The sequence below is a fragment of the Lepisosteus oculatus genome, chromosome 9 (genome assembly GCF_040954835.1).
Source record: "Lepisosteus oculatus isolate fLepOcu1 chromosome 9, fLepOcu1.hap2, whole genome shotgun sequence".
NCBI lineage: Eukaryota > Metazoa > Chordata > Actinopteri > Semionotiformes > Lepisosteidae > Lepisosteus > Lepisosteus oculatus.
Genome location: NC_090704.1, coordinates 30,552,208 through 30,566,674, shown reverse-complemented (window position 1 = coordinate 30,566,674; position 14,467 = coordinate 30,552,208). Strand labels below are relative to the sequence as shown.

The following is a 14,467-nucleotide window of genomic DNA, read 5'->3' as shown; positions in this document are numbered from 1 at the left end:
GGTCGGTAGTGAAGCACAGTTTCCACAGGCATCCCTTATAAAGCCTTTTTTTTTGGCGGGACAGTTATGTATTTTAAGGTATGTTTATTTTTGCCATCTACACTTTATTGTCAATTTGCCAGTTGGTCCGAAAAAGATTCCAAAATTGCAGCATCAATCAAATATGTTGATTGTGCAGAATTATCTGATACTGAAGTGGTCAGAGTGTCTTCGAGATTAGGGTGACCTGGCCTGTCGTATGTCTTTCCTGGTTACGACAGGTACAATGTCCATTACAATACAATGTCCATTTTGTATTCCCTTTTGGGAGCTTCACTGCATCTTTGCCAGAGAATGCGTCATCTAAATATTACAATTATTTTTTATTTAAAACTGGAATTGTTTAGCTGGCATTGCATTTAAGATGTAAAGGCTCTCATATCATCAACATATGTGTAACATTTCTGCATGTACAGTAGGTGTGTAGGACTTTGCAATGTGAAATCAGATATAGGTTTAATAGGTTCAGAGTAGCAGAATAGCATAGCACAGCTCATAACCTAGACACCTGTATTGTAGGCTAGTCCTGTGATATTAATAAATTCAGGAACTGCTTCGTTCTAGTAGATAAACGTCTTTATATTCTATATAGTCTATTAAAAAGGAGTAGAAAATAAAATACTAATTTTGTTTGAACTAATGCAAATCATTAACCGTGAGCAAAATGGCCACACATCAGTATATTACATTAAATATTAGGAGGTCCACTGTCAATTTCTGTACAAATACACAGCAGATCAATTAGAATTTGTAACAGACAAGTAGTAAATAAAAAACTGTCATAATGTTCATTTTTCTGTGAGCTCTGAAAACATTCTAAATAACCTCTTTTAATAATCATACAATTAACTTGAAATTAAACAAAGGAACTTTGTACAAGAAGAATTACAAAGCTTATACATGTACTGTACTGTATATAGCTTATATATATTATAATGGCTCAATTTTACACCAGCACATTGTGCCCCTGGTAAATAATCAAACAGATTTGTTTGTTATGAAAGGCAATGCAGCCTTACAGCAGGGGGTAATTTTACCAACTATACCTTCTATTATTTTCATGAATATACAGTAATTTTTAGACTTAAGGTGAAAAGGCCTTAAAAAACAACCTTGTACTTAGTACCTTACTTCAAACTATGTTAAAACCTTAATATTTGTTTAAGGTGTCACCATGTATCAGTTTAACAGTTTGTATAGGGTCAAAATGACCATCAGCTCATGGCTATAGAGATAAATAATTGCTGAAGACATCATTTTGCATTCTGGACAAATACACTCACAGCCATTTAAGTCAATAGAATTTCTGGTGAAACTGTTAATTCATCTACCTTTTTTGGAAAGGTTATAGTTTATTTTTCACTCTTATTAAAGTAGCTACTTACTGTTGTAATTTCAGATCTGGTGCATTTCTGAATTACACTAAATGTTTCTACATACAGTATCACACATGGTAGTGGTGTATTGAGTACAGGTGGTTCCAAAGAATTCCTTGAGTTTATTTTGTTGCCTGACATTCAGTATTTCATTTCAAAGAGAGATATCCTTATAAATCACACTATTAAACTTTCCTGAGTGTATTTAATTTGAAAGGCATTACTTTTAAATTACCCAGTTATAACTGGTGTGCTTAAAACTCAACTGGACTTCAAGCAAAGCTCTCGTACAAAATAAAAAAATACATACAGAAAAAGCCATTAACGGGAATTAGATGTTTGCTTGGAAGTGCCTTCAATGTTACCGGCACAATATCACAGTATTCTTTAGGCATGTTTGTTAGTAAAAAAATCTAAACCAAGTTTCGAATTGAGCACTGTATTCTTCTATTCTGCTACTGATATCATACAAATATTTAATTTGAAATGATTGCTTCGAAACTGTTTGTAGCGGAAAAAAATATAACATGGACTCTAACCTGTCTCTCCACTTCTCAGACAGGTGGATGACTCAGGAGACAGTCTGCCTGCAAGGGGACATGGTGACATCACCATCCCTGGTCGCTTAAGGTTTCTGGAAAAAGAGCACATGTAAAGTAATGTGCAGCAGAGGGAGTCCTTACCTAACAAAGACTAGGAAAGGGACTGTATTGGAACCTCAAAGCATGTTATTATTTTAAAGTCTTACAGTGAATTTACACCTAATGAGTTATAATGCCTTCTCACATTTATTTTGGTAAAACTAAAATGTAAAGCTCTTTGTCCTGAATGCCAGTTAATTCAAGGAGGCCTGATTTTCACCTTATTTATAAGGTCTTAATATTAATAATGCCCATCTGTGTGCCGTACTTTTACCTTAAATACTGTACTGTAATCATTTTTCATAATAATCTGGCACTCACATCAAAACATCATTAAGAAAACCGGACACAATAGCTTAAAATATTTTTTGAGAAACTCAGTAACATGATTGCTAGGTTTTATATACTGTACCATGGAGAACAGTTCTAAAGATGACAATGAAATAGGCAGATGTTAAGAAAGTCATAAAGCAAGACTTAGACTACATCCCAAATACAAACCAACATGAAAATTCAAAGCAGAACCTAAAGATCACTGAAGCTGTGATTTATTTCAGAATAACAACATTTGTTTGTGAGGTTCCTTGGACAGGTACTGAATTTTAAGAAGAGACAATACCATGAAGATTACTGTAACTTAATTTCAAAGCAAGTCATCAAAGTTCAAACCTATTGAGAAATTATGGAAAGGTTTGTAATCAACTGCTGTCCATAGCCGATCCCCAAGCAATTAGAGAGAGCTTGAGGTAATGTACCATCAAAATGGGCAGAAATTACACAAACTGCTGTGTAAAATTGGTAGGATGTTACACCCAAAATACTTGATTAAAATGGTTAGATGTTTTTCAAAGTGTCCTTCCACCAAATATTGAGTTCACTGGTCTGAATACTGGACCAACCAACATATTTTAGTTTTTGTTGACTTTTACTGTGACTTACAGTATTTTACCCTTGGAAGTCTTCAGTTTGAGCTTTCAAGTTTTCAACAAAGTATAAAGTTTAAACAAACATATACATCTGTAAAAGAGCTGGCTTGTTCTTTCCTGGCAGAAATTATACTACCCCCTAAATATTTTTTTTTAATATTCTTTGTGGCTTTAGGGCCTATGGAAGCCCGTTTCTGCCAGGGAGTAAAAAAAACGCGCTATGGTATCTCCCAATTGCAACTTTGTATCTCAGAATTCTGACTTTAAATCTTAGAATTCGGACTTTAAATCTCAGAATTCCGACTTTATATCTCAGAATTCCGACTTTATATCTCGCAATTGCGACTTTTCATTTCACATTTGCAACTTCGAAATGACCCACATGTCATTGTCTGTCCTTTTGTTGTTGTAATGGATTCGTGTTTCAGGGCCTGTGCCCTCACTGCTCCCACCCAAGTCCCCTAGCAGGGGAGGGCGGTGCTGTCACCACATTGCAACCAGATCGTACGGTGCAACCTGTATGTCGGCCGTTCCGTTATACTATATTCATAAATCTTACAGGATCACAGGATCTATAGGCCTGAAGACTTGTCTTGTACAGTGCCCTGATAAAAATCAAATTAATTACACTAGTTTTTATGGAATCTCATTTCCGCCAAGGAGGATTCCATAGAAGTCGGATGGAATAGTGGACGGTGGGCTTTTTGAAAGGTTTTTATTTAAACACCAGAAATACAAAAAAGGAGACAGAATATTAAAAAAAGATACAGAAATAGACACTTCACATCCAGAGGAATTCACAGTTATAAAAGCTGAAACTTATACTTTTTACATATTTCCATTGTATGTCTTGCCTTTGGATTCTTTAAATGTCTAATAGAATCTTGAAACAATTTTGGTACAATTCCTTTTTTACTTAAAAAAGAAAGTCTTCTTTAGCTCAGCTGGCAAGACCCGGGTTCGAGCCAATGCAGTGAGGTACGAACTAGGGTGGGAGCGGCAAGGGCACAAGCCCTAGGACCCGAATCCGTTACAATAACAAAAGGACAGACAATGACATGTGGGCTATTTCGAAGTTGCAAATGTGAAATAAAAAGTCGCAATTGCGAGATATAAAGTGGCAATTCTAAGATTTGAAGTCGCAATTCTGAGATATAAAGTCGCAATTGTGAGTTTTTTTTACTCCCTGGCGGAAACGTGCTTCCACAGTGGCCAGAGATTAGTCATGAAGGTGGATTTTTTTCCCCCAAAAAAGAGAAAATAATTGTTAGTGATTGACACCATTGAGTCCATACGTAGGCTGCCTCTTCTTTCCAAGAGTTATACGTTTATGCAGTTCTACTAGATTGAGAGCACCTGTGTTTAACAGGGATTCCCATGCTAATCTCCTTTTCCCACTTCCCAATTGTGCACATAGAACAGTCCTCTGAAAAGTTAAATGAAGGGTTTTTGAGCTCCTCTGGTGACTTTAGGCAGATATCTCTCCAGCAGCCACCTTGCCACAACATCATTTTTAGGTTAATAAAATAGGACACTACAGGAATAAATACTTTGAATACTTTTGCCAGGCACTGTAAGTATTAGTTCCTGCTGTCTGAACATAGTTAAGTCTATGATATTTTTTGCAGCTTCTCCAACCTTGATAAAGTGCTCAAATGTCTTTATTTTGATTGCTTCAGTATTGTATTGAATGTTTTGGAACTGGTCAAAAGCAGGGACTTCATAATCATGTAATAGGTAATTGCTTCTCTGTCATAAGTGTCTGCTCTTTGCTTTGCTGTTGAATAGTGCTTCCTTGAACAGATATTTAATGCCACACATTTCGTAATCTCTGTTTGCTCAAAGCATAACAAAACAAGAATAAGGAAAAAAGGACAAATCTACTGCTGAAGAACAATTGGAAGCAATCCAAGTTCCTCTGGGGTGAGCTCATCTTCTGTAAGAGGCTCAGTGCACCTCTACCTCTTTTAAATTTGCCAGAGCAATTTTCTACTTGATCCGGAACCTTTAATTTGGTTTATTTTCCCTTATGTTTTCATGAAACCTCAAGCTACTGTACAGTATATCACCTGACAACACAAACTGGTAAAATGAAGACAAAGTGGAATACATCAATAATTTATTTTCCTTAAACTTGGCTTGGACCTTTCCCCAGCTCTCAATAAGATTCATTTTTCACACTGCTCTATTCAGATACATACAATTACAGATAGTAAGAATTTACAGCTTCTCACATGTCTCCTGAATTTGTTCCTCAGATTCCCATTTCAATGGATGCTTTTTCTCACAACTCACAGGCTCTTTCTTTTCTTTGTTTGATATCCTTTTGCACCCTTCCACTCTCTCCTTCAAACCTGAAAAGGGTTCAGTTGCCAAAATGTTGTTTCTTCTTTCTTTCCACCTTAGAATTAAACTCTTCTTAAAATTAACCTTTTTTCCCCTTTTCAGCTCACATGCTGACACAGCTCCCCTGTCACAATTCACTCCTGTCAGGGACACACAGCGTTCTGCCAGGGCAGCACCAAGACATCCAATGACAAGGAACAGGAAGAAAGCACACAAAACCAAACAGCAAGCAAATGAAGCACAGTCAAGCTGCTTCAAAATAAGTGGATGGAAAGCAATTGAGTTTCTTGAATCAGATTTTTTTTTAAACAATGACACAGCACGACTTTCAAATCATTTTTATTTTTTAGCAATGTTATTAAAAAAGCTTGTGTTTCGTTTTTTGGGTGGAGCAGGCATTTGAAATAAAGAGCTGAAAACCCATGGCATTTTTCTAAAATGCAGGTACAGTTTATGTATAGTCACGCTGAAAAAATAAAGAGAGGACTTTCATGCTGAAAAAATAAAGAGAGGACTTAACACTGCCAATACTGTGTGGAGGAACATTTTTTCTCTATGTAAAAATAATCTTCACATGCAATTACTGTAGAACCATATATAGTAATTAAAAATGTTGGTAATTACTGTTCATATCGATTTCTCTTTAATTAGACAAAAGTAGAGATCCTCACCAAAGGTTGTGTAATATATAATTATATTGTACTGTATATTATAGACTTATTAAATTAGAAGGATAATTCAATTAAAAATGCCTAAAGCAACATAATGGCAATCCCCAAGGATATATTATTATATCTCTGTAATGATAAATAAAAAATGATTTAACACAAATCATAGGAGAAAGTTGAAGGTACTGTATACTGTAGGTTTTTACACGTCTAGCAAACATTCTTTAAAAACATTTTGGAATACAATTCAGTAAGCCTTCAACAATTAATCTTAGATTCATAAAGAGCTCATCAGTCACTGTGGATTGGATCTTGATCCAACAGAAGCACAAGAACGACAAACTTAGAAATAATTGCAGAGAAAGTTTATTGTGTCACAAGACAGGCGAACATAATGTTGTGGAAGGATCCAATACCAGTACATTTATCACTTCTTCATCATTTAAATTCTTAAATTGAAATTCCTCAATTCTTCTCAGATCAGATCTTCAATGCTCCGGGTTATTTAGACAGCAGGACAGCGGTTAGCTGGGCAGGAACACTCAGTGTGAGCAAGAAAAGAGTCCTCTATGTCTTCATTCTTCTCTGCAAAACTGTTGTAATCTCCTCTATTGACAGTGGTCTCTGCAAGAAGAAATATATATAAGAATTCTGTACTAATGTTGAAGCAGTGTTCCAGTTCCACTTCAAAACTCATGGTAAATTGAAAACTGTTTGCTCCTGAACCCTGATTTTGACCATGCCTGTGTCATACATGTGACATTGTTAATATGTGACGCTTAGACTGATTAAATATAACACCTTAGACTGATTTAAACGATCAAGGGAAACTGATTTAAGATCTCATTAAATTACGTCTGTTTAAATTGCTTGAAGATTAAAGCATGGGATTTCTATTAAAGAGAAATCAGGAGGTTCACAATGGTAATCTAAATGATTTTGTCATTATCATATACTGTATGCAAACGAGATTTCAAACATGATTATTATTGAATAGAACCTTTGAAAAAGAGTAAATTTGGAGGAAAACACTAAAGTCCCGAGGAAAAAACATAAAAGAACAGATTTCTCAAAACATTTTAGAAAACCTGACTGATCTAACGTAGCTACAAAATGGCACAATGGATGTATGTACAGTCTTCCTTATATTTCAAGGCGGATCCTTGACCGATCTGGGGTACAGAAAAAAAATCCTCCAACAGATTTATGTCTTTCCAAACACACTCTTGACTCTGGGCATGACGCCCATTTGGGTCTTAGCTTAACACCCTTGAAATTGAAGATGTTATCTGCCGTGCCTAGCCAGCAAGTTCTGGCTCAGGTTCTTAAAGTATGGCTGATTTTTGTGCACAGCGGGGTTTTTAGTCATCAGCTGCCTTCAAGACCCCTGCAGGAACGCAACTGTGCCTGTGAGCAAGAATGGTTTTTATTGGCCTCCAGTTTCAACATCATGTGCCGCACGAGAAGCTGCATTTTGATCATTTTTAATGCTCATGCTTTGGAATTTCTCATCCATTGTCATAACTAACTAAATAACATTACAGTCTTCCTTGACACACACAGTATATTCTCAAGACCTATCATAGCTCACCCTGATTATAAGAGGCTTTTGAGAAATCTGTAACATTGTATACCATTTTTTTCAATGTTTTTAACAATTTTTTTTCAATGTGCGTCTTGGCAGCTCAGTCCTACTGTACCTGCTGGGAGGCAGTGGAAGCCGATGGTGACTGGTGTGGTTTGAGTAGGTGAGCAGTTTGGAGCACAGCGCAGCACAGGCTGAGTGGAGTAACACCGGGACTCTTCGCCAACCATTGACACTACTTTTCCCAATTCAACGTGCTCGGGCTGGAACTGGCATTCTGAAAGGACATTCACAATTCACCCTCACCTTACTGGGATACTGTATTACTAAATGGAGAATCAACAACTATTGATTTGCACGGAAAAGATTAAAGAATGCACATGATTTGCAGTCACTTTGCAGGTGGCTTTTCCCAGTAAAATATCCGCCTTGTGAGTTATCGCATCACACATACCAAAGGCATACTAATTACTTTAGTAGTGCATCTCTGTCTGTCTGTGAGTCTCTTTGCCCTGTAATAGACTGGCATCTGATCTAGGGTGAATCCTGCCTTGCACCAGTTGTTTGTGGGGATAGTCTCTGCTCCACAACGATCCTGAAATGGCTAGAAGTTGTCAAAACGTGTTTTTCAGCTGAGATAAACGCGTTTTTGCAAACTTCAGCATCCCAGTGTAACTACTTGGGCCAGAAGAGCATTTATTATTATCAATAAGAATGTCCAGATGCATGACTTGGCTGAAGATGAAAGATTAAAAAAAAAGTCAAATTAAAAAACAAGAATCCTGAATCACTAATTTTCACAGTGTAGTGCTCTGTTTAGATTTTGGTATCAACTGCATTCTTGCAAACTGCAGTTTTTTTACATGCACTCAGGAAACAGGAAATGCTACTGTACATGACAATACAGCCTGATTATTTGCTCTTGCTGTTTCCATTATGAGAGTGTGTGACCGAACACAAAGAAACAGACCCTTTTGAAATGATTCCAGGGCTGGTATCGGGCTCTACCTTTATCGCAGTTTTCATCAGGGGATATCCAGGAATGAGCGAAGCTGGACGCAGATTTGGTGACTCGGCCATCTGGCATGCGGAACTCCTTCTTCGTCTCCCCGTCGTTGTGACCGCACATTCCACAGGTCTTCCCCTTCATGGTATAGCCCACCTTGACCTGGGTCTTCCTCCCATCGAAATACAGCTTCTCCAGGCCATACTTCTCAGCTTTCAACACCAGTCCCTGACCTTCCTTGTCGATGTGGATCATGCCTGCGTAATGTATTTGTCAGGTTTTAGAAACAAAAGAGGTCAGTAACAAGCAGTCCAAAGAGCCTTTCACATCCTACAATGGCAAAAGAACTATCGTGCACCCAGTGTATGTTCCTAAATGTGTTTTACACATCAAAACAAAGGCAAACGGGGCCTCCCATTTTCCTAAGTGTCTCAGTCAGAAAAAAAAGAGCTCATCCGAGCAGGTTAATGTCTATGGTACAGGCATCATGAGTTGAACATGTGTTGTAGGAGTATAGAAAAAGTTACCCAGCCATGTTGTTGACGCTGATACTCTGGCTTCTTTCAAAAAATGGCTGGATGAGATCCTTGGATCAAACCAGCTGAATGGGGTGAATGGCCCAAATGGCTACCACTTAGCTTGTTGGCTATGGTTCGTACATCAGTCTGACTCCGGGTCATGTCCCTAGCTGTCTGTGACAGGGAACCCCCCAACTGTCAGCGCACAATCGGATCAGCACCATCAAGGGTAAAGTTGGGCTTAGTTGGCCAGGGCTCCCTCTGCAGCCTCTTCAAACGTTCAGGCCCTACTGACTTGCCCTCTCCTCTCTATTAATCCATTAGAACCTTCACAGCTTTCTTGGACATCTTCCACAAACTTCTCAAGTTTGGGTCTCCCAAACGTCAGGAAATAGTGCTAATTATCATTAATTATTACTGCTTATTTAAAATGGATGAAGATAGATAATTTGCATACAAACTGCATTAGCTCAGCTATTCTTACTTCACCAATAGTTCACACTTGCAGCTGTGATATTCTACTAACCTTCTGGGTCACTGAATGGGAGGTTACTGGATGGTATTTTGTTATCATTGAATATCAGCCTAAGTGCCCCACTGGTTGAAGGTAGCATTTCGATATCGCTGTTTGTAAAAGAAAAAACAAAAAACAAATCTGTTACAACCAAGTGCAAGACAAACATGAATCAGTTGAGTTTTATATCAAACTTAAAGATACCATCAGATACTGCCATCTGTGACAAATTTAAGAAATATTAATGATTATGATAAAAAAATATTTTTCTGCCTGCAAAACTGATTCAAAGCCTTTGACTTTTAATTTTTTATGTATTATGTATTTCCTTTTGTCTATGAGTTTAGAACGGATTCCATTACAATTTAACTAAAAATAATCCAAAGACAATCTAAACGTCTGTGTCCAATCTACATTATCTCCTCAGATCACGGCACGAATCTGAAAACGTAGTCAAACTCCAGTTCGCCGAATCTCCTGCTCACTGGGGTCTAAATAGGTGACATTTGTCTTTCCTTTCCAGTGTTCTTTGCTCAAGCAATCCAACCGCAAACCTACTGCCACTGCCACCAGCAAGAAAGCAACAGTTTATTTCTACATGGTTTACAGAAGGTTCTCTATTCCTTGCCCGTAATTTGGCTATCGTCCCTCGGCTGAAGTGGGTTAAACCAAACATTCTTGGAGCTTCATTCAAACAAATGCTGTAGTATGTAATGGTCTTGTCTATATCTTCTGGGAAAGTCAAAAAGCAAAACAGGGTGTGGAAGACCGAGTGAAAAGGTCAAGACAGTGACTATGCGCGGGAAAGGATTTCTGTTTGCACCTAAGACCACTGTCTTAGGTGCAAACTAAAGCCTGTGATTCCTTACACCCATTCAACCAGAGAGAAATGAAACATATTGCAGGATGCCAAATGGCATCTTCCTGTCCTGTTTGTTTGACTTCTGACACTGCCCCTTTCCCTGTATGTTCCTTTGATATGTTAAAGTCTTGCCTACTTTTAATGTATAAAAAGGAAAGTGTGACTTCAGTCTAGGGAGCATGTCTTGAGTGCTAGGGGAAACCCTTTTTCTGTGATATGCTCCCCTTCAGCTGATTGAATTAAAGATCTCTGTTGACAATCTCCTAACCTAAGTGAAGACAGAGTTCTCTTCAACAAGAGGTATACCGTGCATTTGTTTTCTTGTTCTAAACTTACTTGTTATGGATTTGAGCTCTCACAACATAGAGACTTTGAGACACAGTAGCCCGCTTGATCTGGACTATAAACTTGGGTCTGGAGCGACAGTCTTGGGCCAGAATGTGATAGCAGCTGCGAGGCATGTCATAAGAGAACCTGACGTCGTTGAAGGTCACGACCTTCGACCCGTGCACCGAGCACTGCGCTGTGGATAGCAAAAGGAAAGAGTTTTGAGGACAAAATCATACTGAAAAAATTATATCAACGACAATTAGTTTCTCTTGCAGTGTTGGTGAAGAGCGACTGCCACTTCATGATCAAGTTCTTTGCTTGCTACTTGACAAAATCTCATTTTGACAACAGCAACAAAACACAATTCATGTGAATTACTCTGTTATTTAAAGCAGTGTGAGATCATTAATTCCTTATTCTTTATTATAGTCTATAACTGTTTTTAAAGTTAATAAAAATAGCGACTTGGAAATGAGGCAATGAGAAATTTAACTGTGTATGCTGCCTGTTGGAGTGAATAGCAGCACTATCATTATTACGGGTACACAATAAGCACGTCCATTCTTTTTTTAGAAGAAGTAAGAAAATGATAGGTAAAGAAAAGTAAATACAAAGAAAGAAGAAGAAAAAGAAGAAGAAGAAGAAGAAGTTTAGAATGTGATTCTAAACTGATTCCAATAAGTATTCCTTTTAAGAAAGGCTAAATGTTAAATGCATAGTAATTAATTATGACAATATTTGTGTATAAATCTAATTATCTGGGAAAAAATGTATATGTTTACATTATGGATTGATACTGGAGCATTTTGTATTGATAACCTGATAAGTCATAAAATGATAAAATGTGTAATTGCATTTAGACTGGTCTGGCAGAAATTGTTGAAAGACTAGATTAGGGCCTCTCTGGAGAGCTGTTAAAGGTCTACAGGAATTGTAGACCTTACATGTCTTTTCCTTATGTAGTAAGAAAAAAGCCTGCATTTCATAAAGAATGTCTTATAAATTTTAACCACATGATCTTCGTTGAATAACAGATTATGGGTTGGTACTTGCTTACTAATAATACCCTAGTATCTCCAATGAGCATTTCTGATAAAAAGTTCCAGCATAGGCTAGACTGCAAAATACATAGGCATATCTTTATTCTAGTGGATTTACATTTTGTAGACTCGGCCAGCATGATTGGAACTTCACTGAGGCTGTGTAAGAGACCAAGTGGTTTCTGCATCTCATCAATGGGTCCATAAGGCATTGCAACAGGCATGGGCACAGCTTGCTTGCAGAGAGCCATCTGAAATCAATTTTAAAAATAAATTCATGCTTGACGATTTGCTGATTGATGATTTTAAAATTAACAATTTCTTTGCATTTCCAAAAACAGATAGGAGACTCCAAAATACATCTTCACTGCAAATGTGATTTGAAACATTAGCGCTATCGATGTTCTTGATCATAAGAGTTTAATCAGCTTTAGTTGCTAGCAATAATCAAAGCAAATATGCAAAGGAAAAATATAATGATAATAATACCAATTAATTACAGCAATTAATTATATTTTATTTTTCTGTAGGTAAAACAGAAAGATGTTGGGATAACTTACAACAAAGGTTATTAATTTAAAGGCCTTAATTATTTTAAGATTTTTTCTTGTACTTGTACACCGAAATATTATAAATATACAAATGTAGGATCCTACCCTGGGTGTCTTTATAAACAAATCGACAGTCCTTGGCGAAGACATTGCAATGTACAAGGCTAACTGTTTTGATGTGTGCTTGTGCCATTTTTGAGAAAATCCCAGCATTAATGCAGCTCCAGGTACATATTCTGCCATTCTGAAATGAAAAAAACAACAACAATGTAAGTAAGTACACCTTTACTGAGTTACCATTGTTGGGCAGGCAGTGCAGTGGCTGCGTGGCTAAGGATCTGCGCCTGTGGCTGGAAGGTTGCCGGTTCGTATCCCGTGGTTGGCAGAGGAATCCTATTCTGTTGGGCCCCTGAGTGAGGCCCTTAACCCCAACTGCTCCAGGGGTGCCATATAAATGGCCGACACTGTGCTCTGATCCCAAGCTTGTCTCTCCCCGTTGGTGTGCCTCATGGAGAGCAAGCTGGGGTATGTGAAAAGACAAATTCCTAATATACAAAACTGTATATGGCCAATGAAGTGATCTTATCTTAAAGATAGCACCTTACCTTAGAAGATTAACTCAGAGACATACTGAAATCTACAGATGGATTTCAACACTTCAAAGCTTATTTTGGTCCTAACGGACATACAAGAAAACAATTTTATTGTTGTGACTCACTTCATACTTAAAAATCTTAAAAATGTACAATGATTTTAAAATAGCATATTTACATATTTCATTAAAAAGAGATTATGCTCTCATGGTTATTTCCCAAATGTATGTGGTAAGGTAATACCCCATTATTTTTTCCCCGACCCTCTGATTTCAAACTTACAGTGTTTTGACTAAAGGAGTTTATAACAGAAGTTCAGGAGGAAGGTTAGACCCTGATCTTACTCGCATTCACTCTCCTATGTATATAAGTCTTGCACCCAGTTCTATCCTTCACACATCTCTATTGCATCCCATCTGCCACTCTATCTACACCCTTCCAGCAGCTCCCTAGCTCATTCCTCACAATAGTGAGGATGGGTTTGGGCAGCCTCCTCCTTGTAGCTAAGGTGCCATTCCCTCAGCTAGTCAAGTCACTCAAATACCCTCCACACATCCCATCCCTCCAATTTTGTTCATTAGGATCTAATCAAACTATTGATTATTTCAGCAGTTTTTTTTAACAGATAAGTACATACGTCTCTCCAGCATATTTCATAGCACGTGGAATCTTCCACCACTTGGCTTTAACTTGCAGAGCAGGATGAGTTGCTATGCGCCCAGTCGCTGCCTTCACTGCTACCTTATACTCTCGGCACTCCTGACCCCACCTCACCAGCGCCTGCAGAAGCAGAAACAGAACATCACAACACAGTCAAAGCCTATTGAAGAGGAAGCTGGACTGACACGAACCAAGATACACTACATACTGTACTGTTTGTATCACAGGGTTTCAGGTTTTAAATAAGAGACATAAGAAAGCTCTATCAACACAATGCCATCATTTTTCTATACCATTATAGAATATACCCTAGGATATAACCTGGACTGGAACCCAGCCCATCACATGAGAAAAGGGCGAGGCCAGTGGCCTTACCAGCGCTTTGTAGTCATTGTGAAGCTCAGCATCAGCGCACACTTGCCACTTGTCCTTGCTGTTGATTTCGATGGCCAGGGCCTGCACCCTGGGCTTCGACAGAGTGGTGTCAGCATAGACAGCCAACTGGTAACCCTGCTGCAGCCCGTCACTTCTCCTGGCCCGAGCCACAACGGCGAACAGAGGAGAGGTTGAGTCTCCCAGGAACTTGAACTGCAACGCAAAGCAGGAAAAAGCATGTACTCACATACAGTGAAAGAGAGCGCTTCATGACAATAAATAAAGCACGTTCTACATAGGAAGCAAATATGCAAACATAGGAAGTATGTGTTGCCTGGCTTTCCCCATTCAGCGCTTATATTCTGTAGCTCACTGTTCTCTGAAATCAATCCCTTTATCAGTGGAAACACATTTGGAAACACCAACAAAGTTAAGCC

At 38.1% G+C, this 14,467-nt stretch overlaps 1 protein-coding gene across 1 annotated transcript in view; it reads right to left on the bottom strand.

Moving 5' to 3' along the window:
- Window positions 1-6,357: 6,357 nt before the first annotated feature.
- LOC102695602 (vitellogenin-like) overlaps window positions 6,358-14,467 on the bottom strand; it is a 30,155-nt gene continuing 22,045 nt past the window's right edge. Inside the window, exons 27-35 of the mRNA XM_069194363.1 lie at window positions 14,031-14,243; window positions 13,633-13,775; window positions 12,508-12,646; window positions 11,970-12,102; window positions 10,818-11,004; window positions 9,632-9,729; window positions 8,590-8,844; window positions 7,697-7,858; window positions 6,358-6,620 (exon numbers count right to left, since the gene is read on the bottom strand). Coding sequence (XP_069050464.1) covers window positions 6,502-6,620; window positions 7,697-7,858; window positions 8,590-8,844; window positions 9,632-9,729; window positions 10,818-11,004; window positions 11,970-12,102; window positions 12,508-12,646; window positions 13,633-13,775; window positions 14,031-14,243 — 1,449 coding nt within the window. The 3' untranslated portion in view covers window positions 6,358-6,501. The remainder of the gene's footprint in view (window positions 6,621-7,696; window positions 7,859-8,589; window positions 8,845-9,631; window positions 9,730-10,817; window positions 11,005-11,969; window positions 12,103-12,507; window positions 12,647-13,632; window positions 13,776-14,030; window positions 14,244-14,467) is intronic.